This window comes from Typopeltis vanoorti, chromosome 10, assembly GCF_054136105.1.
Source record: "Typopeltis vanoorti isolate ZY-2024b chromosome 10, IOZ_Tvanoo_1.0, whole genome shotgun sequence".
NCBI classification, from domain to species: Eukaryota; Metazoa; Arthropoda; class Arachnida; order Uropygi; family Thelyphonidae; genus Typopeltis; species Typopeltis vanoorti.
This window is the reverse complement of record NC_143558.1, coordinates 14,870,953-14,894,854: the sequence shown is the minus strand read 5'-3', so window position 1 is coordinate 14,894,854 and position 23,902 is coordinate 14,870,953. Positions and strand designations below refer to the sequence as shown.

At 36.9% G+C, this 23,902-nt stretch overlaps 1 protein-coding gene across 5 annotated transcripts in view; it reads left to right on the top strand.

Moving 5' to 3' along the window:
- Positions 1-23,902, top strand: part of LOC150102183 (endoplasmic reticulum membrane-associated RNA degradation protein-like) — a 197,377-nt gene that overhangs the window by 63,612 nt on the left and 109,863 nt on the right. For all 5 annotated transcript variants that reach the window (XM_090399424.1, XM_090399425.1, XM_090399422.1 and 2 more), the window contains exons 6-7: positions 2,350-2,447; positions 16,227-16,363. In XM_090399424.1, the coding sequence (XP_090255550.1) occupies positions 2,350-2,447; positions 16,227-16,363 (235 nt within the window). The remainder of the gene's footprint in view (positions 1-2,349; positions 2,448-16,226; positions 16,364-23,902) is intronic.

Sequence of the window (23,902 nt, the reverse complement as noted above, 5' to 3'; positions counted from 1 at the left end):
AAAATGTTCAAATCCATATTTTTTTTTTATTTTTTATAAGAACTCTTTTCAAAGCTGGTCTATTCAGCTTTATCCACTTAAATACCAGTTTTGTAATAAATTGCATGTGTTGACATTAAATTTTGATTCTTATTTCCTCTCTACCATTTGAGTCTTTTATGATCATCTACACATCTAAATTTATTCAACCCAGCTTTGCATGATCATCAGAGAAAACGTTTAGTCATAATATTTAACTCTTAATGAATGATATTACTGTGTAGGAATAATTTTGCTTCACAGTCCATTGAATTGATGACCAAATTAATCAGTTCACTGAATGAACAGTAATGCAGGAGCAATTTCTGATAGTTTCAAATGTTTATAAACAGACTGATTTTAGATAGCTGTCAGTTGCCAGTTTTCTCATCTGGACTATCAAGTATGTGAGAAGACCCTGAACTATAAAGTTTGCAAACAGTATGAATGATAATTTTGCTTCGCAGTCCATTGAATTGATGACTGAATGAACAGTAATGCAGGAGCAATTTCTGATAGTTTCAAATGTTTATAAACAGACTGATTTTAGATAGCTGTCAGTTGCCAGTTTTCTCATCTGGACTATCAAGTATGTGAGAAGACCCTGAACTATAAAGTTTGCAAACAGTATGAATGATAATTTTGCTTCGCAGTCCATTGAATTGATGACCAAATTAATCAGTTCACTGAATGAACAGTGTAGGAGCAATTTCTGACAGTTTCAAATGCTTATAAACAGACTGATTTTAGATAGCTGTCAGTTGCCAGTTTTCTCATCTGGTCTATCAAGTATGAGAAAATTGGCAACTGACAGCTATCTAAAATCAGTCTGTTTATAAGCATTTGAAACAGACTGAACAGTAAAGTTTGCAAACAGATGTACTTTTTTTTACATATTTTTATCATTTCCATTTATGTCTTTGTAATATAAAAATATAAGAATTGTTGTTTTTTTTTGTTAAAAATCTTATCCTTTTCAATCAGATGTCTTTGTAGAGGTGATTTATTAAATATTTTCTCACTCTAGAATATATGTAATTTTGTGATTGCATAATTATAATGTGTGAACAATTTACAAGCTGTATTTTACAATTCCTAATGATTTCATTAGTTTTCACTACTTGCATGCATGTTTCTTCAAAAGATGGTGTTAGCAATTTCTATGTAAAGTATTTATTATACATTTATTTGTCAATAGAACCTTAAAATCATCATACTTCTGAAAAGAAAGTGATATATTAGAAATAATCATGTATATAAAGTCTTGCTCAAAGTCCCAGGTTCACTGCCATTTTCATGACTTATTTTTCACGGTATTAACAACACCACAAACACTTTTATCAACAAGGATGTTTTATTAACGCTAATATTTCGCTGATTTTCAACTCAGCATCATCAGAGCACAACACACATGTAAACGCGACAGTGAGTGAGTGAAACAATATAATTGCAAAAGACAAAAGATCTAAAGTCCTATTTTTGGCGCCCTCTAACGAAAAAAAAAAAAAAAAAAGCAGCAGCAGTTATCCAGGAGTTTTTCTTAGGATAACCGTCTCCCAAATTTTTGGCAAATTAATGCAACCATATTTGTTAAGGTTGGGAGAATTCTTCAAAGCCATTGCTGACTCAAAAAATAATCTTTCAGATCTATAATGACTCGCAAATCGGGACTGGTAGGCCACGCTTTGGACACTCCTTCACACAGGATTAGATGGAGGAAAACGAATGTGCTATTTAGGAGTCGTTATAGATCTGAAAGATTATTTTTTGAGTCAGCAATGGCTTTGAAGAATTCTCCCAACCTTAACAAATATGGTTGCATTAATTTGCCAAAAATTTGGGAGACGGTTATCCTAAGAAAAACTCCTGGATAACTGCTGCTGCTTTTTTTTTTTTTTTTTTTTTTTTTTCGTTAGAGGGCACCAAAAATAGGACTTTAGATCTTTTGTCTTTTGCAATTATATTGTTTCACTCACTCACTGTCGCGTTTACATGTGTGTTGTGCTCTGATGATGCTGAGTTGAAAATCAGCGAAATATTAGCGTTAATAAAACATCCTTGTTGATAAAAGTGTTTGTGGTGTTGTTAATACCGTGAAAAATAAGTCATGAATAACCATCAACGCCTAAGCTTATCTGTTAGATCACTGCCATTTTAAAAGAAATTCACTGCAGCAAACTATCCACTATAACAAACTATTCCAGTTGTCCCTGTGAGTTTGCTGTAGTGAAATATAGGCAATCAGAGACTGCCTATATTTGCATTGTTACATGCTATTATGATATTTATTTGATGATACCAATATTATCCCTTATATTTTATGTTTTTTAGATGATGCTACTGCAGGTTCTTATTGGTCCTCCTATTTCTTTAAATATAAGAAACATATTATGGCATGGATTTGCTGCAGCAAGTGAAGTAGATAATCGGTAAGCCTTGAAGCTCACTATATCACTATCAGCTTTTTGTATAAGCACACTTTTATGGAGAAAAGATATTTAGATCTGTATAGTTTTATGTCAAATCTGTGCCACCAAAAATTATGGTATACATGGTGATATAGATAAAACACATGTTTATTGATAAAAATGAAGAATATGTTGTATTAACTTTGGCTGTCATAATGCTTCGGTTCATCATGATAAACTTTCTGCTGATTTTGGATAGAAAGGTGAAGGTATTTGGTCCTCCAAAAGATATCAAAGTAGGACTGGAAGTCATAATTCTAGACACTCTAACCAGTCAATGTGACTTGTATCAATGCACTTACACCACCACACTCTATCATTGGAAAATGTGCAGATAAAAAGTATCCCCATACTCATTAGTCTACTGGTATAGTGTATGTGGTGTGATGGATCCCTCCACAGGACCTATTTCCTTTGCTCCAAAGTACAGTTTCTGTGTGCCTTGGTCCATTCTATTTGACAATATGTCTTTGCTATTATTATTATTATTATTATTACTACGGGCTACTCCAGGGAGTCCTTAGACTCATCGAGGGAGGCTCTAAACATCATGTTCACACAACTGTTCAACATTCTCACAGTATCTATCATACCTTGCCTTGAACTCGCTCACTGTCATAGCACCCACAACAGACTCTGGCAGCTTAATCCACTCATTTACCACTCTAAAAGTAAAGAACCCAGCTCTAACACCCCTGCTAACCACGCTCTTGCCCCTTCCATGGGTGTCCCCTAGTTCTCCCACCACCAATCCTGATCTCAAAAATATCCTCTGAATTAATCCTATAGAATCCTTTTAGCAATTTGAATGTCTCAATCATATCTCCCCTTTTCCTCCTATCAACTAGTTTCTGCAACCCACAAATCTTCAACCTGTTCTCATATGGTTCATTCCATAGACCTGCTATCATCTTAGTCACTCGCCTCTGGATCCTCTCCACCTCCTCCCCATCAAGAAGGAACCGAGGTGACCAAATCTGGGCACAGTAGTCGAGATGAGGTCTTATCAGGGCTCGGTACAGAGGTACAATAACTTGCTTGTCTCTGCTCGTCAAGGTATTTTTCAACAACCAAGTGAGTTGATGAGCTGATTTAGCTACTTTCGCAATGTGCCCCCTAAACTTCATCTCCCTATCCACCAACACTCCCGAGTCCCTGGCCTCATCAATCTCTTGGAGTACAGTTCCACCAATGTGGTATACTGCTGCTAATCTTTTCACTCCGAAATGCATAACCTTACATTTTGTCACATTAAATTGACATCCATTCTCCTTAGTCCAGAACTCCAATCTATCTAAGTCATCTTGCAAGACTTTGACATCTTCTGCATTCACTATCGCCCTACCCAACTTTGCATCATCAGCGAACAAATGAACTGTCCCACTTAGACCCTTCCCTATATCGTTAATGAACAGATTAAACAACAGTGGTCCAAGAACAGAACCCTGTGGCACACCACTAGTCACAGGCCATCTTTTGGACTCTACTCCTGAATAAACTACTCTTTGATATCTCTCCATCAACCACCCAGCTATCCATCTCACCAACCCTATATCCATTCCCATATGTTGTAGTTTACGGATTAGAATTTCATGTGGTATCCTGTCAAACGCCTTTGCCAGGTCCAGCAGTATCACTGTAAACCCATTTCCCTTATCCAGTTCAGCCGTCACCTTGTTATAAAACTTGAGCAAGTTACTGAGGCATGATCTACCCTTCACAAAGCCATGCTGTCTTCTGTACAGTATCTCATTTTCATCAATCCATTCCTGTATTTTTCCCTTGACTACTTTCTCCAAGACCTTGACAACGACTCCTGATATGCTGATCGGTCGGTAATTTGCAACCATAGTCTTGGATCCTCCTTTATGCAGTGAAACTATTTTCCCCTCTTTCCACGCCTTCGGGACTAAGCCAGACCCGAGACTCAGATTAAACAACATGGTCAAGGGCACTGATAATTCCTTAGCCGCTTCATGCAAGACCCGTGCCAGTATACCATCCAATCCCAGAGATGTATTTACATTAAGGTTCTGTAATAGACTATTCACCTCCACTTCATTCATCACAATTCCCATATAAACTAATGGTTCCTTCATTTTTTCAACGTCACCACCTGGATGATATACTTTTGCAAAGTGCGCGCTCAGTAACTCCACTATATCGACTGGTTCAGTGAACTCTTTACCATCGTCATTCCTTAAAATCATTTTGCCATGTACAGTTTTTTTCTTGCTTGCAGCATATTGAAAGAACTGTTTGGGATTCTCTTTTGCTTGCATAGCTAGTTTCCTTTCATAATCGGCTTTTGCTGTTTTTACCACACTCGTTACCTTCTGGCCTGCACTTTATACCGTTCGTGTGCCTGCAGGTCACCCCTTTCTTTAAATTCCCTCCATAGTTGTTTCTTTTTTTGCAGCTCAAGCTTAATGGTGTTATTCATCCATTTAACCCCTACTTGTTTCACTATTCGGACCTTAGGTATACAATCAGCCATAACCTCCTGTAAATGCTCTTTGACCACTTCCCATGCTCTATCGACGTCCAGCCCTTGCAGTTGTACATGCCATGGCACTGATCCAAGCAATCTCCTAAGCTTGTCATACTTGCCAGCACGGTAATTCCACATTGTTTCAAAGGTTTATAGATTGCAGCTCTTCTGTGAAAATTCATCATATGCATTGCTCCATGTGTCATGGAAATACTTTTAAGATTGCTTGCGCCTGCTTGTATTTCTAAACACAGATTCTTCAGAGTCTAACAGCAAGATAAAGTAACCAAGGAGAGCCATTTCTCATTCATTGTTTTAGTTAGATCTACCTGGTCATAGCCCGAGCTCATTGTCACCTGTGGACTTAGAAATACTCCATTGCTAAATAGCAGCATATAGACATTTTTGAAGTATCAGTAGAAAAAAAGTGGAACTAGCAGAGGAATTATAGAAATACCATGTTGACATAAATGGCGTTACTGAGACAAAAACTTGTGAAATACTCTAAATAATAGCATGTTATATTGAGCACTAATGATCAGGATAAGGTGCAATACTACAGTAGCTGTAGTATTGCACTTAACAGGAAGATGAATTACTTGAAAGCCCATTTCAAGTAGAGTGATGCCAAATTTTAAAATGGGAAATTGGACAATGAGACCTGTAGAAAGTTCTAGTAGTGAAAATTGTTATTTGAATAGTGACCATTTGTCCTCGAAGCAAGACTCATGTTCTATCTGTTTTTATCTCCACTTTTTTTTATTTTATTTCACCTTCTAGATTGTACAACCCCTGGCAAAAAGTATCTGATCAATGTCTGTAACACTGACATTGTATATATAGGATTTGTTTTTCCTCAATACATAAATTTTGTTCAATTTGAACAGTTATGAATATAAATACAATTAACAAAGAAATAAAATTTATTACAAAAAAAATTTTATAGTTGCTTTTAACCAGAAATTAGGTAAAGAGAAATCAAACACCGAACAAAAAGTATGAATGAGATCATTCTTTGATCAGGAAATATATATCCGATCACCGAACTCAGTATTTTGTCATTCCTCCTTTAGCCCAAATGACAGCTTTTATCCTTCATGGCATGGACTCAATAATCTTTTAACAGTCAGCTGGCAGAATTTCACTCCAGCTTTCCATGATTGCTTGACATAATTCAACAACATTTGTGAGTACTTTGGTGTCATTTTTTCGCTTTAAAATATTCCAAATATTTTTGATTGGATTAAAGATCGGATCGAATGCCATATCATAGTTTTAATTGGCGTGTTTTCATTGTTTCACAGATAGTTCTTGATTCATCTGCTGCAGTGACAAGATGCATCATCATTTTGAAAAATGAAGTCATTGGAATCCTGGAACCATTATTCGATACTAGGAACCAAAAAATTTCTTTGTAGACTTCGGAGTTGACTGTACGTAACATTACATAGTTTTTCAACACTTTGGGATGTAAGGCAACCTCCAATGGTAAATGAGGGTGAAAATTTAGCCTTGGTATTAATGCACTCGATGAACTTTTCGCTAACTCTTCTCCATGCAAAGGTGCCGTTATCATCACCATTTCCAAGGCAAATTCAAGATTCACCCTCATTTACCATTTACCCCTTTACCTATTGTGAAATACTCAGTTTCTCCAAGATCTGTTCAGATGGTAGCTTCTTGTTCATAATAAAGATTTCTCAGAAGGATAATGAAATGTTCTGGTACTCCCATTGTTCTTAACACATTCCACAATTTCACATGATCTTGAGAGTCAAAAGCCTTACTATAGTCAAGGAAACAAAGATAGACATTCTTTTGATATTCCTGTGCTCTTTCCATTATTCATCTCACAATTGGCAATCTGATCTCTTGTTCCTCTGCCTTTTCAAAATCCTGCCTGTTCATCTGGAATTTCTCTCTTCATGAATGGTTCCAGTCTTTTCTGAATGATCTTAAGTAAGACTTTACTTGCATGAGAAATCAGTGCTATAGTTCTGTAATTTTTGCACTCTCTTGCATCACCTTCCTTTCTTCAATAAAGGTGTATAAACTGATTTTTTCCATTCCCTAGGCCATGTAGTTACGATCCAAATTCATTGACATAAAACTATTAAAATTTTAACTGCCTCTTCTCCCAGGGCTTTGAGCAGCTCAGTAGGTATCCAATGGTATCTTGCGATGCTTTTATTATTATCATCATCATCATCAACATCTGATCTCCATGGTGTCAGAGACTCATCGTGTGAGGTACACACTATTGGACACAATGCTAATCCAACCATGCCTTAAACTAATTCAATGTGTCTATATTCACAACACACTCAGGTAATGCATTTTAATCATAAACATATGAATCTACTACCTATTGTTGTGTTTTTTTTCTCAATGATACAGTACTTACAACTTAGAAACCTCAGTCTTAGGAGAGACTGCCAACAAAATATATGTAAAAATCATTAAGGAAGCAATTGCTAGTTAAATACAAAGGTAGTCACACTGTCAGCAAGATAATACCAATACAAACTTTGGAGGTTTGCAATGAAGGAATAAAAAAAAAAAAGTTAATTACATTTTGTTTTATGAGTAATTTAGATGTGTTATTTAAAGTCAAACATTTGAACCAGTGTATCATTCCAGTTATAAATGACCTGTGGATCAGAGACATGACCAATAACCCAAACAAACACTGGACAGAATGAGGAAAACTGAGCTTGGAATGGAGAGAGAGCCATGCTAAACATCAGACTGCAAAAGAAAATAAGGTATGAAGATATAAGAAAAGAAACAAAAGTGTTGGTTATAGGAGAAGATATTTTAAAGTTAAGATGGAGATGCGCAAGATATATTGCATGAATGAAAAGTGATAGGTGGACAAAGATAATCACTCAGTGGAATCCATATAAAGGAAGATGACCAGAGATGGAAGGATTACCTAGTAGAGAATGAGTGTAAATGTTGGCATCGGGAAGCCTTCAACAAATAGGAGAGGCCTAAACTAAAAATTGTTATAAAAATGGCTTAGAAGAAGAAGAAATTTAGAGTCATCATTGGCTATGAAGCATTCTCCTGAGCTTAATATGCCAAAAATTTGGGATATTGTTATCTTTAGATCAACTCCTACATCAACTGTGATACTTCTTTTATACAACATTAGAGGGTACTAAATCTTTTGTCCGTTACAATTTGAACTGTTTCACTTACTCATTGTTTGACCATTACTGACTATTAAAAATGGTCAGATGGAAATAAGAGCTTGTGTGTGTGTAAAGGACTTTTCCTTATCTTCAAAGTTACAGAAAAGAATGCTTCAAATGCCATCACTCCTATCCATTGCTATCCTTTTCATTTGGATGTACCTGTGGCATTTGATTTTGCTTGTTCTAGAAACTTCTGTCTTGGTCTTTCATACTGTCTCCTACCCATCATTTTTCCTTCAGAAATTATTTTCTTAAAATTTCTGTGCGTCAAAAGGTATTCTATCTATTTCCTCTTTTATTTCCCACTATCCTAATTATGTTTCTGTCCTCTCTCTTATTTGGTGGAGCACTTCCTCTTTGGCCACATTTTCTGTCCATTTAATTTTTAGTATTCTTCACTAACATCATAACTGAAATGATTCCATTTTTCTCATGTATTTGTTTGACCAGCTCCATTCATATGTTTCACTTCCATAAAGAGCAATACTCCAAACATGTTTTTATAATATTTTTCATAGTTCCAAATTTATGTTGGAGAAGAATTAAATATCTCATCTTTATTAAAGTTTCCTTTACCATTGAAATTCTTTTCTTCTTATAACTCTTTCACTCCAACAATCCTCAGTTATCACACTCCCTAAATATTTAAAACTTGAAACTTGTAGTATTGTTTCACTGTTCAGAAAGAGATCTTAACAGAGACTGCTGGGTTTCTACTCATGACAAGGTCCATGAACTTTGGTTTTATTAGTATTTATATAATATTCTGTCATATTATATTTTTTTAAAAATTCTCTCCAAAACTTTCAAACATTTTGAAGTTCATTTTCTGAATCAGCACTTTATTGCAGTGTCATTTGCAAATCTTATTCAGGTTACGCTATGACTGTAGATGAGTATATTAGACATTATTTCCACTTTTATTTCATTTATAGCTTATTCAATATGTAAGTTAAAAAGAGGTGGGGATGAGAGCAGCCCTACTTAACTCCTCTCTTTATTTTAGCAGTTTCAGAGTTCTAATCGCTTCTAATTCTACCAGTTTGTTCTGAGTATGGATCATGTATAACCCTCATGTCTCTCTTTAGCTCTTTCTATACTTATGAATAATTTTATGCAAATGCCTTCTCCAACTCCACAAAAGCAGGATTGCTTGCCTTGTCCCTATAATTTTTTGTAATTTATATTTCTGTAATTTTTGCTTAATCCAAACTGGTCCTTTGAAGCATGTGACAAAAGGTCAATTGCTTGATAATGTTTTACAAGCTATAGTATTAGCTTTCTTTTGTATAGGGGTTATTATACTCTGCTTGAAGTCTCCCTTGTTTCTCCTTTTCTGTAAATTTCTTTAATAAGTTCAAACAATTCAGATTTTATCATATAACCAGCTTACTTTATGTGCTAGCCAGTCTCATATGGTGGTGGAGGGTTTTGTTCCCAGAAACTTGAGTTTTTGTCCCTTAAAACAGTCAAACTGGTCCCGTGAACCCACATCTACAGCCATAGGATAATAACGATGAAATGGAAGAGATCAGAACCTCACCATCTTATATTTCTACTACATATTATGGGTCTCAGGTAACGATCCATTAGTAGTCTACCTTCTGGATGGATGACACTTAACAGAATGAGCTTATGTGGAAAGTTTGATATTTATATCACATTTTTATCATTATGATTAGGTCTAGATATTTTTTGCTTAGGTGTCAAGTAAAGTATTATTATTATTATTAAGAGGGACATCCAGTGAGTCAGGAACTTATCGAAGGAGACCACATACTACGTGAAGCACGCGCGCGCACACACACACCAACTGGCATACTTGTTCTTGAATTCATACTGCTTGCACATACCACATCCAATGGCAATCTATTCCATTCACACACCACCCTATGAGAGAAAAATCTAGCCCTCATCCCCTTCTTTGCAGAATTCATTCTCAGCTTCCAAAGATTCTATAATAAATTTAGTTTAATCTTTTATCCAAGTGTGAGCAAACAAAGTGTTTGCGCCTGAAAATATCTTCAGGACTGGGGTAAGGTAGTACAACACTGGGAAACTCGTAGCAAAAGTGGAGCAAGCTAACATCACTCCTATCTCAGTATCTCCCATAATGCAAAACACATCTCCTTGCAGATATGTATAATGTTATGCATTAAGGGAAGGGCCACTACCCAGACTAGTTTCGACCTTTATTGAGGTCTCTTCAGTGGGAGCCAGGCCCAAGTGGAGATACCAGGCAGAAGCATTAGCAAGGTCATCTCTACCTATAGGAGTTGCCAAACGGTGTGCCACCTTTTTATTAAATTACTCTGGATTTAGAGAAAGATGTTGAAAGCTTCTGATGCTTCTGCCTGGTATCTCCACTTGGGCCTGGCTTCCACTGAAGAGACCTAAATAAAGGTCGAAATTAGTCTGGGTAGTGGCCCTTCCCTTAATGCATAACATTATACATATCCACAAGGAGATGTGTTTTGCATTATGGGAGATACTGAGATAGGCGTGATGTTAGCTTGCTCCACCTTTGCAAGGAGTGCCCTGATGTTGTACCACCTTACCCCAGTCCTGAAGATACTTTCAGACGCAAACTTTGTTTGCTCACACTTGGATAAAGGATTAAACTAAATTTATTATAGTCTAACCAAGTGAAAAATAAACTTCCAAGGATTCTCTCTCTCTCATCCTTTTCCCACCCCCTTAAAATGAAAAATTCCATCAGTTGAAATCCTGTATGACTCAGAAGTTTGTATATCTCAATCATATCACCCATCTTTCTCCTTGCTAGTGTATGCAGTCTACAAATTTTCAATCTGTCTTCATAATCAGTATTCCACAAATCTTGATATCATTTTTAACACTCTCCTTTGCACTCTCTCTCTCTCTCTCCACTGTATCAGAATTACAACAAAGGCAGGAGACCAGACCTGAGCACAATAGTCCAAGTCAGGTCTTATCGAGGCCTTGTAAAGAGGCAAAATGACATCTTTATCTTTACATGTCAAAGTTCATTTCAGCATTGCAGTTATCTTTTGAGTTGTATTTGCAATCTTTGCTACATGGCCCCTGAACTTCAACTTGCTATCTACTAACACTCCAAGATCCCTAGCCTGATCACTTTCTTCTAGCATAATCTCACCAATATAATATGACATTGAATATCTAATCACACCAAAGTGTATGACTTTACATATACTGACATTGAACTGATATCGAGTTTCCCATGCCCACAGTTCCAGCCTATTCAAATCATTCTACAAGTATTACATATCAACAGCATTCCTGATTACCGTACCTATCTTTGCATCATCAGCAAATAGCTGTATGTCACCTGTCAAATCCTTCCCAATATCATTAATGTACAGATTGAATAACAGTGCACCACAAGGACTGATCGTTGTGGTACACTAGTTACTTTAAATCTTGTACGCTCAAATCCCCCATATGCCACTTTTTGATGTCTATCAGTCAGCCATCGTCTTAAACATATTTTATAATCCAAACCATATTCTCCAATTCATGCAACAGTCTTCCCAAAATCCAAAAGTATCATTGTGTATCCATTCCCCTTGTCTAGTTCAATGGTAACATTATTATATAATTTGAACAAGTTGCTAAAACATCCTCATTAAATCCATGCTGTTCATTGCAAAGTAGAGATTCACTGTCAACCCATTTTTTAATGCAATTCTAACCAATTTTTCCAAAATCTTCACCATCACCCTTGAGATACAGATTGGTCGATTGGATACATCACTCTTTGCACCACCCTTGTGCAATGGGATTACCGTATATTCTTTACATTCCTGCAGAATCTTTCCTGTTCTGAGACTCAAATTATATAGCTTGGTCAAACATAGCTAGTTTAGCTGAACACTCTTTTAACACTCATGCTGATATCCCATCAGTCCCTTTTGCTGAATTCTTATTCAGTTTGTGTAACAGCTCTAACACCTCCTCTTCATACACCTCAGTTTCTTCAGAAGAGGTAGTAGTGAACTCAATGTTGCATACACATTATGGGAGACTTTAATTATGGGGATATCGATTGGAGGGAGGAATTTGGGCATGGCAAGATGGAAGTCGGATTTATACAGTTGCTAAGGGATAATTGCATGTTATAGAGGGGACAAAGGATTTGAGGATGTTGGAGCTAATAATTTATTTATTCTTATGGCAGAGTACAGTTATATTTCAACTTCTAATGTTGAAAGCCACTCTAAGGCCTTCTTTGACACTTCATGTATCTCCTGCAGGTTGTCAGCGAAAAGGATGGTCACTGATGATATTCTCGATAGTCTGTAGAGTATGGATCAGTTACAGTAGGGACTATTTGCCATATTCCATTTATGTAGTAGATAGCCACATCTGCCCTGGTTCATCCTGATTCTGTTGATGGTAGTCCATACCCTTTTAGGCAGCCTTCTTCCATAGCTGGTGGCTGCAGGGGTCTTTCGCAAGAAAGCCATTTATTAGCAAGTTCATAGCCCATTGTTGGGTTTCACATGTTGTAAATTGAAGGCTGGGCCAGAAAAGGCTCTGGTTATGTCCCAAAATGGGTACCTTGACTTCAGCTGAGTTCTAGGGGGGATTCATGAGGATTGAGTGGAGAGGCAGTAGGAAGTTATTTTTGATTTTATTATTATTATTACGTGACTCCTCCAGGGAGTCCAAAGGCTCATCGAGGGAGGGCACCTACTCTACAACTCTGTCTCCACCATTCATTCTACCAACCGTAACTACCTTCATCATCTACACCACTGCCATATACCGTCGACCACCACCACTAGCATTTTTACAGACAATCACAAACATCCATGCCCATGGCAGGATACAAACCCGCAGCCTTTTGGCTGGAGAGCAGATATGCAAACCACTCGGCCAACCAGGCCAGCGTGGTTTCTCCACTTTTTTTAGTGAAGCCTGTCATTTTCCTATATTTGGTCAGGCTATGTTGGAAAACACTGTTAGCCATGGAAGATGGGTGGATTTCAGGGTCCCACTAATCGTTCACATGGTGATGTTCAGTTGGGAGTCAATGATGTTTCCTAGACTGGTGCACACTACTCTGCAGCAGAGTTAACAAGGGCCAAAGATCCTAAGTACCTTGGCTCTGCAATCCCAGCTAGTTTCACTTAGTCTTGAGATGATGTTGTTCCTCATTTTTATTTTGTCTTTTACTTTACAGATGTGATTTTTGTAGGACAAACTTCTATACAGGTTCACTTCCATGTATTGGGGTGAGGATCATTCTTTTGTGGTAGCCCAGTCAAACATGATCCTCACCCCAATTGAGTTGGTGATTTGCCTCCTTTTTGTTAAAATGGAAAGGTGTGGATACTGTTTTGATAGGGTTTGGCTTTAGATGCTACTGCTCGAAATATTTCTCAAGAATCTCATCTGTGTTTAGGACAGCCTCCAAGGAATTGAAAGAGGGCAGTTGGTGGAGTATCACCATATCGTCTGTGTACATATATTTGCTTGTTGTTGTTGTTGAGGCAATGTCCAAGATATAGATGCTAAAAAGAGGTTGGAGCCAAAACAGAGCCCTGGTGCAAGCCATTCTGAAGGAATCTGGGTCTGCTCTTCCTTCTTTCCTCCAATATGGACCCGAATTTTTCTGTTTGTGAGCATGAATTCTAAAAAGTTTAAGGCTGTTTAATTTTGTAATGAAACTGAGCTTTGAGAGCAAACCTCTGATCCAAACTGTACCATAGGCAACTGTCAAGTCAAATCAATGAAGACAGCTCCAGATTTTTATTTTAATCCCAAAACTTGATCACAGCAGTTTCTGCCAAGCCAGGTTGCTCTATAGGGAGAACCATCTCGATGAGCAGGGAAATCCTTTTCAGTATGAGCCAATCTATAAGCTCTTTTCAAAGATCTTGTAGATTGAGTATAGAAGGGTAATTGGCAAAGTTTTCCAACAGAGCTGGGTCTTTCCCTGACTTGGGAACCGCAATTATCTTTGATTCCTGCCAAAGGGCTGGTAGTTCTGTAGTAGAGATGATAGTAGAGAACAGAACTGACAGCCATGCCTTTCCATGCTGGCCGCCAAGATATTTAAGGAACTCAGGGAGGAGGCCATCACCTTCAGCAACCTTGCCATTCTTGGTAAGTGATATTGCTTCCTGGATTTCCTCTGTTGTGGCTACAGAGGTCTGAAGTTTCAGAGCATGAAACTAAATTATGTCTCAGAGTAGTTTGTATCATTATAATTACTTGGATGTTGAAAAACACACTAACAAGTAAAGATAAGAAAGTTATTATCCCTCTTTATAAGACAATGATTTGGCCACATCTTGACTACTGTGCACAGATTTGGTCACCTTGGTTTCTTGAGGACCAGGAGGTGGTCGAAAGGATTCAGAGACGAGTGACCAAGATGGCGACAGGTCTGTGGAATACTCCTTACGAGGATAGGTTGAAGGTTTGTGGGTTACAAAATTTAGTTGATAGGCAGATAAGATGGAACATGATAGAAACTTTTAAGATATTTAAAGGGGTTGTATTAAATTGATGCAAGTGAAATTTTTTAATATATGAGAAATAGTCAGAGAACTAGGGGCCATTGGAAGTTATGTAAGACTGTGGTTAGTAGGGGGTGTGTAGACCAGATTTTTTGCATGGAGAGTGGTGAGTGATTGAGTTGGATGAGTTGCCTGAATTGGTTGTGAGTTCCCTGACAGTGAATGGGTTCAAGGAGAGGTATGATAGGTTTCTGTGTTTTGGTTCATTGATTTGGGTCTCCCCACGATGAGTCTCCAGACTCCATGGAGATGCTGTAAAATAATAATAATAATAATAACTCTATTATTATTATTGTTATTATTATTATATGACACTTCCAGGGAGTCCAAAGACGCATTGAGGGCGGGCACCTACTCTACAGCTCATTTTCTAACCACAACTACACCAACGTCATCTACTGCCACCACCACCACCACTAGTATTTGCTCACTTATTCCTCATATCTCTAATGCCTCAATCACTCTATTCATTTTAACTCCAGGAAAACAAACTTTGTGCATCTTCTAGTTTACCATGCCTCTAATAATCAAATTCCTATACAGTGCTACTCGCTGGTCCTTCATTACCTCTTTCATACTGACATCATTCGTTTCGTTTTCGTCTTCTTTACTCTTCCATACATCTTGAATTCTCTTCATTTCACTCTGCATCCATTTCATCTCCTGCCTCATCTTAACCAACTCAGCTTTCATATCTTGATTAATTTTTTTGCTCTCATTCAATCTCTCGAATTTATCGCCAGCCATGCACATTTGTTCGCTGTCAACGACACTTACTACCTTACTATTAATTGCACTCTGCTTTTCAACTTCGGCTACATTTGTATCACTTTTGAGATTCTTACAATCAATTGTTAAGTTTGTTAGATTGCTCATTTGCATTTTTAAAACTTACCAAATTTTTGCTTTTACACTGTTCCTCTTTCAGATGAGCACTCCTTTTTCATGGCATTTTCACTACTATCAGTTACCAGTATGTTACCTCTCATCAAGTCTTCATTCAGATCATGCTTCACATACACCCTCCTTCCATTTGCTTTAGATATCCATAATTTATCAACATAATCGAACGAATATATATAGTACACCTCACATTTCACGAAATGACTAAAATCAAAATTAAACTCCTGCAAAGACAAAGCTGCTACCATCTTTCCTTTGTTGGTTACTATACTCTACTCTAAGTTTAACAATTTCATAATCAAACTTAAAGAAACATACCCAGACACTGTTATTCCAAAAAACTTATCTGAAACAGGAGCCTTCTTTGCACAAACCTTCCAGCAAAATGCCTAGCTGTTGTCTTTTTCTATTATTTCAATTTCTTTTGATTATATTAATTTTGGTTACTCTTTTTTGAATAGATTTTGAATTTTTCAAAAATCATTGAAATTCTTTTTTCAGAATAAATGAATTTCAGCTTTTTTGATTGATTATAAATTAATATCCTGAAATAGAGTATGATGAATTCTCTCATTTAATTTTTTTACTGTTGTTATATACTTTTTTCTTTTTTTTGCAGGTTTGGCTATTTTCTGTTGTTTTTGGTTATTACTCTGGGTGACAAGCTGAATGAAAGAAATATATATACCAGTAATATTTCAGTTCGAGAGCCAATTACATTTGAGAAAGCTGTAACATGTTTCTCATTATTTCCAGGTAAATTTATTAAGCATTTTCAGGTTATTTGTTGTAAAAAAGTCGTTTCTTTTAACTGTGTGTACATACTAAGTGTACACACAGTTATGATTTAAATTTGTTAGTTATTTGTGATTGTTATGATGCAGAGACATCATGGGACATTCTGCTAGGACACAGGTTAAAGCAGTATGTATGGTAAACAGTTAGTTAGTAGAACAATCATAAACATCCATGCCGCTGATGGGATTTGAACCTTCAGACTCTTGGCTGGAGAGTGGATACACTAACCACTCAGCCACCAGACTGGCTTAAATTTAAGCATGCATGTTTGTGTACTCACACATACTTACAATAATTATTATTATTATGTGACGCCTCTGGGGAGTCCAAAGACTCATCGAGGGAGGGCACCTACTCTACAACTCTCCGTCTCCACCACTCAACCTCATCCACAATCTGTCTTATAATATTTATAAGATAGATTTTATTTGCATACAAAACTTGTTGTATAGAAAAAGAAGAAAGCCATGGGAGTATAATAGCTCTGCTCATCTGGTTTTTATAACTGCTGCAGTTGTTGCTAGTTGCATCATGCAGCAGCAGCAGCAGAATACTAATTTAATGAATTGTCATAGCTAAACATTATCACGTTTCTTTGTTTTATCTTTGTCACCAATAATAAAAACAATTACTGCAAAAAAACGTGAATATCAGGATGATGAACTGAATATCAGTTAATTGTCTAGTGACTTAATGGAATGATGCGAGTGACTAGAGTAAGAAAAATTAAATAAATAAATCTCATTACACCTTTTATTTCCCAAAGTGTATAAGTTAAATAATTTCATTCCTAACTAACCTAACTTTGTAAAGATTATGGACAGATTTCCATAATCTGTTTCCATAATCATTGATAGTTTGATCAAGGCTATCAGTGATGTCATAGTGTGGCACCCAGGGATGAAAGTATGACAAGCAACTGCTACCATCTCATGGTTCTTTATCCTAATGCTATATATCATTGTCTAAAATAGCACGAGTTCTGCTGTCAATTTTCTTCAGTTGTGGGATTAGAATCCAGGATCCCAAAAGAAATCCTGCTTGCCTTTGTCAAAGAACAACACAATTAGGAACCTTCTGAAGGAGGGAATAGAAAAATTCCTGCAGTCAGAAGCTAGAATCGAACTTAAAAGGGTATTTCTTTAAGAGCTCTAGCACTATGAAGGTAAACATCATTTCCATAGCACAGGTACCATGGATGGATGGCTAAAATAAATTTAAATTATTTTATTTCATTAAGCCACTGGGTAACTGAAATTCATTGTCTAACCATATATACTGAATATCTGTCATAAATTTCATTTTGTGCAATAGGATTATATGTTTATGTATTTCCTAAATCTTCTATATCCATCCATAAAAATACAGAAGATTTATATTTATTCATCCACGAAACAGAAGATTTATATGTATTCATCTACAAAACAGAAGATTTAATGTATTTCCAATTATATATTTGGTTTAATCCTTTATCCAAGTGTAAGCAAACGAAGTTTGCACCTGAAATATTTTCAGGACTGGGGCAACTTGTGGTAAAGGTGATATAAGTTCTGATCACTTGCCTTAGTATCCCATAATGCAAAGCACATCTCCTTTTGGCAACTGGTATATGGTGGTATGACTTCTGCATTACTTCCACCTTAGTATCACCACTTCTGGGTCTGGCTCCCACTGATGACACCTCTATAAAGGTCAAAACCGGTCTGGGTTGTGATCTTTCCCTTAATGCATAGCATTATATATGTCCACAAGGAGATGTGTTTTGCATTAGGGAATACTAAGGTAAGTGATCAGAACTTATAACACCTTTACCACAAGTTTCCCCAGTCCTGAATATACTTCAGGTGCAAACTTCGTTTGCTTACACTTGGATAAAGGATTAAACCAAATATATAATTGGTAGCATAGTCAAGTGAAAACACGTCCATCATATAATATATTTCCTAAATTTTCTGTTTTGTATATTTTTATAAAACTTGCCTAAAAAGATTTTTTTATGAAAAATGGCTTGAAGATATGTCCATAAAAGAATATAGTTTAATAAAGTTTATCCTACCATTTTATGTTTGAAAAGTATATGAAAAGTCATTTAAAATGCAATCACCAGCTAGTTTCCTAACTCCAATAAGGACAAGAATTCACCAGACTGGGTTCTATACTTCCCTTGATATATATTTATTTATTTATTTATGCTTATTTCAGGGATTTGTGATCTTTACCAAGGGTGAAAGATCCTTTGATCTGCTCACTTCTACAAATGTAACAGTTATATCCTTGAATGCATTAGAAGTACCCTTTTTGAATATCCATCACAGGCTTGACAAAATTCACTTATATAACACAGTATGAGGAAAAGGAATAGAAAGGAAAGTTGAAATCTGTAGACCAAGCATTGTTTTTATAGTAAGTTGCCAACCTGATTGTCCAGGTGGATGTTTTTGAATGACTTTCTGTGGCCTGGTGTGAAACCATCACACTGATTATGGGAGGCCTGAAAATATTCAATGTTTGCTCTCTAGAACAGGATTTCTAATTTATCTAACTTTAACCTGTCTGCAATACTAATGTACTATGCCCTCGCACAAGGTACTATGCCCTTAAGCACAAGGGGTGCTTAAGGGTCAAAGCTGTATAACTGAGAGGAGACCTCCACATAGCCTTTAAAGGAATGCAGAGAACCGACCAGGTCTTCTGACCTAATGTCCAATCCTCACCTTCTCGTGGTGCACCCTGTTGGGTATCTACATGTATACTGAACGAACAAGGATGGACTGGCAATTTGGGATTTAGCTGACCAAATTGTATTCTTATTGGCTTAAACCAATATAGAAAATGATGGTACAACATGACAAAATTTCATGCCGGCTGGGGCGTCACCCGGTTAAACAAGGCCTCCGTTGTTTTCGCCAGGGAAACAAGGTGAACAGCGAAAAGTCAGCTACTGGAACAAATCTGAAAACACACCCCAACTCACCATCACCAGAGTTAAAGATTGGTACTATCAACATAAGAAGCCTGAATGGCAAAGAAATGGAGCTAGCTGAGGAATTAGATAAGTACCAGATCGACATAATTGGGGTGACTGAAACAAAAAAGACAAAAACTGGTGAGATTTTTCTGAGCAATAAATACAAAATGTTATATTCAGGAAATGACAATCAAGGAAAAGGAGTAGCCATAGTATTCAACACAAAATACGAGGCTAATCTTAAATGGTAGGTAGTTTCAAGTAGAGTGTTGTGTCCCAATTTACGATTATTAGGCTTTCAATTATCCTTACAAGTGAAAATCTATTTGTCTTTATCCAAATCCTATCTATATATGAGATATCACCCAAATACAAATATTCAAGCTTCTTCTCCCCTTAGTGTCCTTAAATATTTATTTTATATTGCGCCTTTCAGGACATTTAGTTTAAAATATAAAATTCAAAAACAAGGAGCAATTTCCAAAATATGTCTGAGTGTGAAACTATTATGCATTCATGACCCTTATCTCGTGACTCAACAAAATCCCCCCCCCACGTGATTAGGTTCGTACGTTGTTGCAAGTGGTGCATTGAGTGGCAATCTCAGACAACTGTATTTTCAATGAACAAAAGTTTATTTCACTCTTAAACATAGTACAATTCATTCTTTATCAAATAAAACTCAATTCAATACTAAAAATATACAATACAAATTTTTACTAGCTAAACACAAGTATTAGGTTAAGATCCTACATGAGAATTGTGATCAAATTGCCATAACAGATTCTATACATACAAACATGTATAATCCTAGAACTAGTTGATCCTTTGTCTAACCCTTTACTGGTCTGATCATGCTATAAATCTGTATTTTCTAGGACATATATAATCAGTTACTCTAATTCTCTCACTAAGACAATATGGATTAAAATTATCCTTTCGCTGAGCTAATACACTCTTTTGATCCTTAAAACTCTCTTAAGTAAAATACAATGTACATGCATAAATCTCTAGGCACACATGAATATGTATTAAATAATAGTAACAAGCTCATTTTTATTCTAGTTTGACATGTACTAAAGTCCTAGTATAAATCTCATTAATCCTTTCAACTGTTCAGTAATTGAACAATGACTACAGTTACATATGATTTGAATTAACACGAAATTTTACAGTACCTTTTGACTTGGGTCTTCTACACACCTTTTTCCGATATTTTACCTTCCTAGGACGAACTCTTCTATAACTTATCACTCCTAAGTTCTTTTGGCGCTAAGATGGGCTTTCACAATCTTTGCCTTACATTCTTCAATCAAGGACATACATAGGATCATCTATTCTATGGCTGTAAAATTCACCAAGTGGGTACTGACTTCTTTATAGAATTTTCTTTCTCTCGTTACGATCACTGGACGATGAAACACACTGACATTATCTTCTTTCTTTTTAACTAAACGGCATCCCTCATTTCTTACAATAGGAACGCGGAACTGAAATCCTGCACACTTTGTTTCCTTATTGTGTCGGACGGAGAAAACTCCTAACCCGTCACTCAGGAAAACCGCATGAGACCTATACGAAGACTTGTGAAGAAAACACTGAGGAAAAAAGCCTCGTGGGGGGGGGGATTCCTAACCCTTTTATACGATGACTCCTACCGGCACCTTCTTCAATTTCTTTTCTTCCCCCCTTACTGGAGTCGATTTCACTGACCAATTAGAGTGGCGTTTTTCTGCCAAAACATCATGCAGTCCGTGTGCACACGACTGACACGTGATGAAGTCTCAATTTGGGAATTATGACCTTGAGCTTTGGTTTTTGTTTAAGCTAGCCTCTATGTCATCTATACCAAATTAATCCCCTTTCCAAAATTTTCTAAGAATTAACTCAAATCTTTAATCTCTTATTTCAAGTGTAAAAACTAGCCTCTCATATACAAAATCCTATGACTAATCTTCTTTGCTTTACTTAACCTTATTTTATCATATCACAACTGTAATAAATTTCCCTTCTTTTTTTTTTTTATTTAGTTCAACAAACAATTTCAGCTATATTTTCCACTTGGATGCAAGCATGTTTTTCTTCCTTTTTATATTTTGTATTCGTTACTTTCAAAGGCTCTGAACGATATCTGCTTAGGAACAAGCTTGCTTACTTAGTTATCTATACAGGGTTTTTTCTTCTCCTGTTACACCATGATAACTGAAAATTTCACATTCTTAAGTTATCAGGGTGTAACAAAGGTCCTCCATTTTAATAAAAATTTTTATTTAAAATTTTTTTTTGTGAAGTGTTCCTCTTCTCATATCCGTTTTTTTTTTTTTTTTTTTTATCTCGTCATTCTTATATTTTGTCAAACCTTTTCAGTTCTCCCCCTCTCCTTTTAATATGAATTCTTTCTAATATAGAAGTACCTTTTTTTTACATTCGAGTTTCCACATTTCCTAGGATTTCCTCCTTGTCATCTGATAAACCTTCCACTTTTTTTCCTCTCATCCCTACAGGAACTTGCTGCTTATTGAAAAAATACCTGGTGAATTGTATGCACTGAGTTCTGCTATGTGCTTTATCCTGTATCTCCCTCCTTTTGGTTTCCTTCTCATAACCCCCCTTTTATTTCCCCTTGTTGAGATCTTTTTGTCAGACGTCCATTTATCGTAAGCATGCATCTTTAAGGGGGTAAACTCCTTTCCTGTGGTCTACCCTACCATTTTGTCGAGGCCTAAGGTTATACCTGTCTTGTTCTGGTTCTGTCCTGTCTTGATTCTGGTTCTCATAGTTCCTTTCCCCCACCCTGGTTGACATTCATTCATTTGGTATACCTGCCCCAATGCACTCTCCAAACGGGGTGTACCTGGAGAACTGTCTGCCTGAGACTAGATTCTCCTGCTCTCCTTGACATCTAACATTATTCTTCTTACTTGCAGTGGGGGCATTTATATTAGGGTTTCCTCCTTGATGAGGATTGTTGTCCCCCTCTGTAGCTCTTCTCCCTCCGCACACATTCTCCATCGAATCTCCTTGACATACCAACCTATTAGATCTTGTCTTGTATAATTTCAACCTATTAGAGTGGACCACCCAGGATTTTCCTTGTTTAGATCTCCCCCTTATTTTAAATGTCATCAGAGATAACTTTTCTTGAATCTCATATGGTCCGACCGACTTCCCCCCTTTCTTATTAACAGAGTTTTGTTCTATCAAGACTAGATCGGATTCAGGTCCTTGTATTTTCTCATTTAATTGGCATAATTCCTTGCCCGTTATGAGCAAGCTTCACTGGATTACCATCTCATATGCAATTTTGTTATCGCTTATCAGACTATTGAGATAGTCGTCGATATCTGGAAACCCTGAATTTACGTAGGAGTTCCTGAAATCACTAGGGAAGGTTGGCTCAAATCCATAGAGGATAACGGCAGGAGCTTCTCTGATGGCAGTATAGAGAGCGGTTCTGCACGTGAATAATGCGAGGTAAGAAAGTATCCCAATTCGAGATCTAGTTATCAGATAATTTTGACAAAGTAAGTTTTAAGGTCCTGTTTAATCTCTCACACATTCCATTTCCTTGAGGATGATAAGGTGTGGTGAACAGTTTTTTTATATTCAACAAACAGCTGCAACATGACTTCAGCTGTGAAGTTGGAACCTTGGTCAGAGAGAAGTGTCTGTGGTGTCTCATATCTAGAAACAACTAACTTAAAAAATTTGCATGCCACTGTTCAGGCAGATTGGTCCTTAATTGCTGCAGCCTTTGGATATCATGAAAACATGTCTATGACCACTACTAGTATGTATCTATTTCCTTTCTTGGTGATAGGCAATGGGCCCACAATATCCATGGCTACATCCTGAAAAGGACGTGTGGGGCTTGGGAAGGATTGGAAGAGGGCCTTACCCACAATGCTGGACTTTTCTTGACATAGATGACAAGAGGTTACATATGACTCTACATCTCCCTTCATTCCTTTCCATATATAACGATCACGCACTCTATTCCAGGTTCTATACACCCCTTGGTGACCCGCCAAGTCAGAGTCATGGAATCATGACCTCTGGAACTATGATTTTGTCCTTCCATCTCCCTGTATTGCTTTGTTTGGACAATAAGAGCCCATCCGGATCAATGTACAAGGTTTGATGGAAAGAATACTTATCAGGGGACCTTTCTCCTCTCAAAACTCTCTCATAAACCTAACCCCACACTGGATCCCTCCTTTGCTCCTCAATTATGTGAGACCTCCCAGACTTGATGTTCAAGGGGGGGGGGGGATCCCCTTCTTGCCTAACTCCCCTTTTTTGAATATAGAGGAGATTATTTCCTCATTATGGCTGGTATCATTATCACGTGTAACATCCAGAGATCTGGACAGATAGTCTACGACCGTGTTGTTTGCTGAACCTGGGATGTATATTATTTCAAGTTAATTTCCTGCATTTCTAGTGCCCATCTAATGATTCTCTGATTTTTATCCTTAGAGGTTTGTGCTCAGAATGTAAAACAAGCTGTTGTCCCAACAGCATGTACC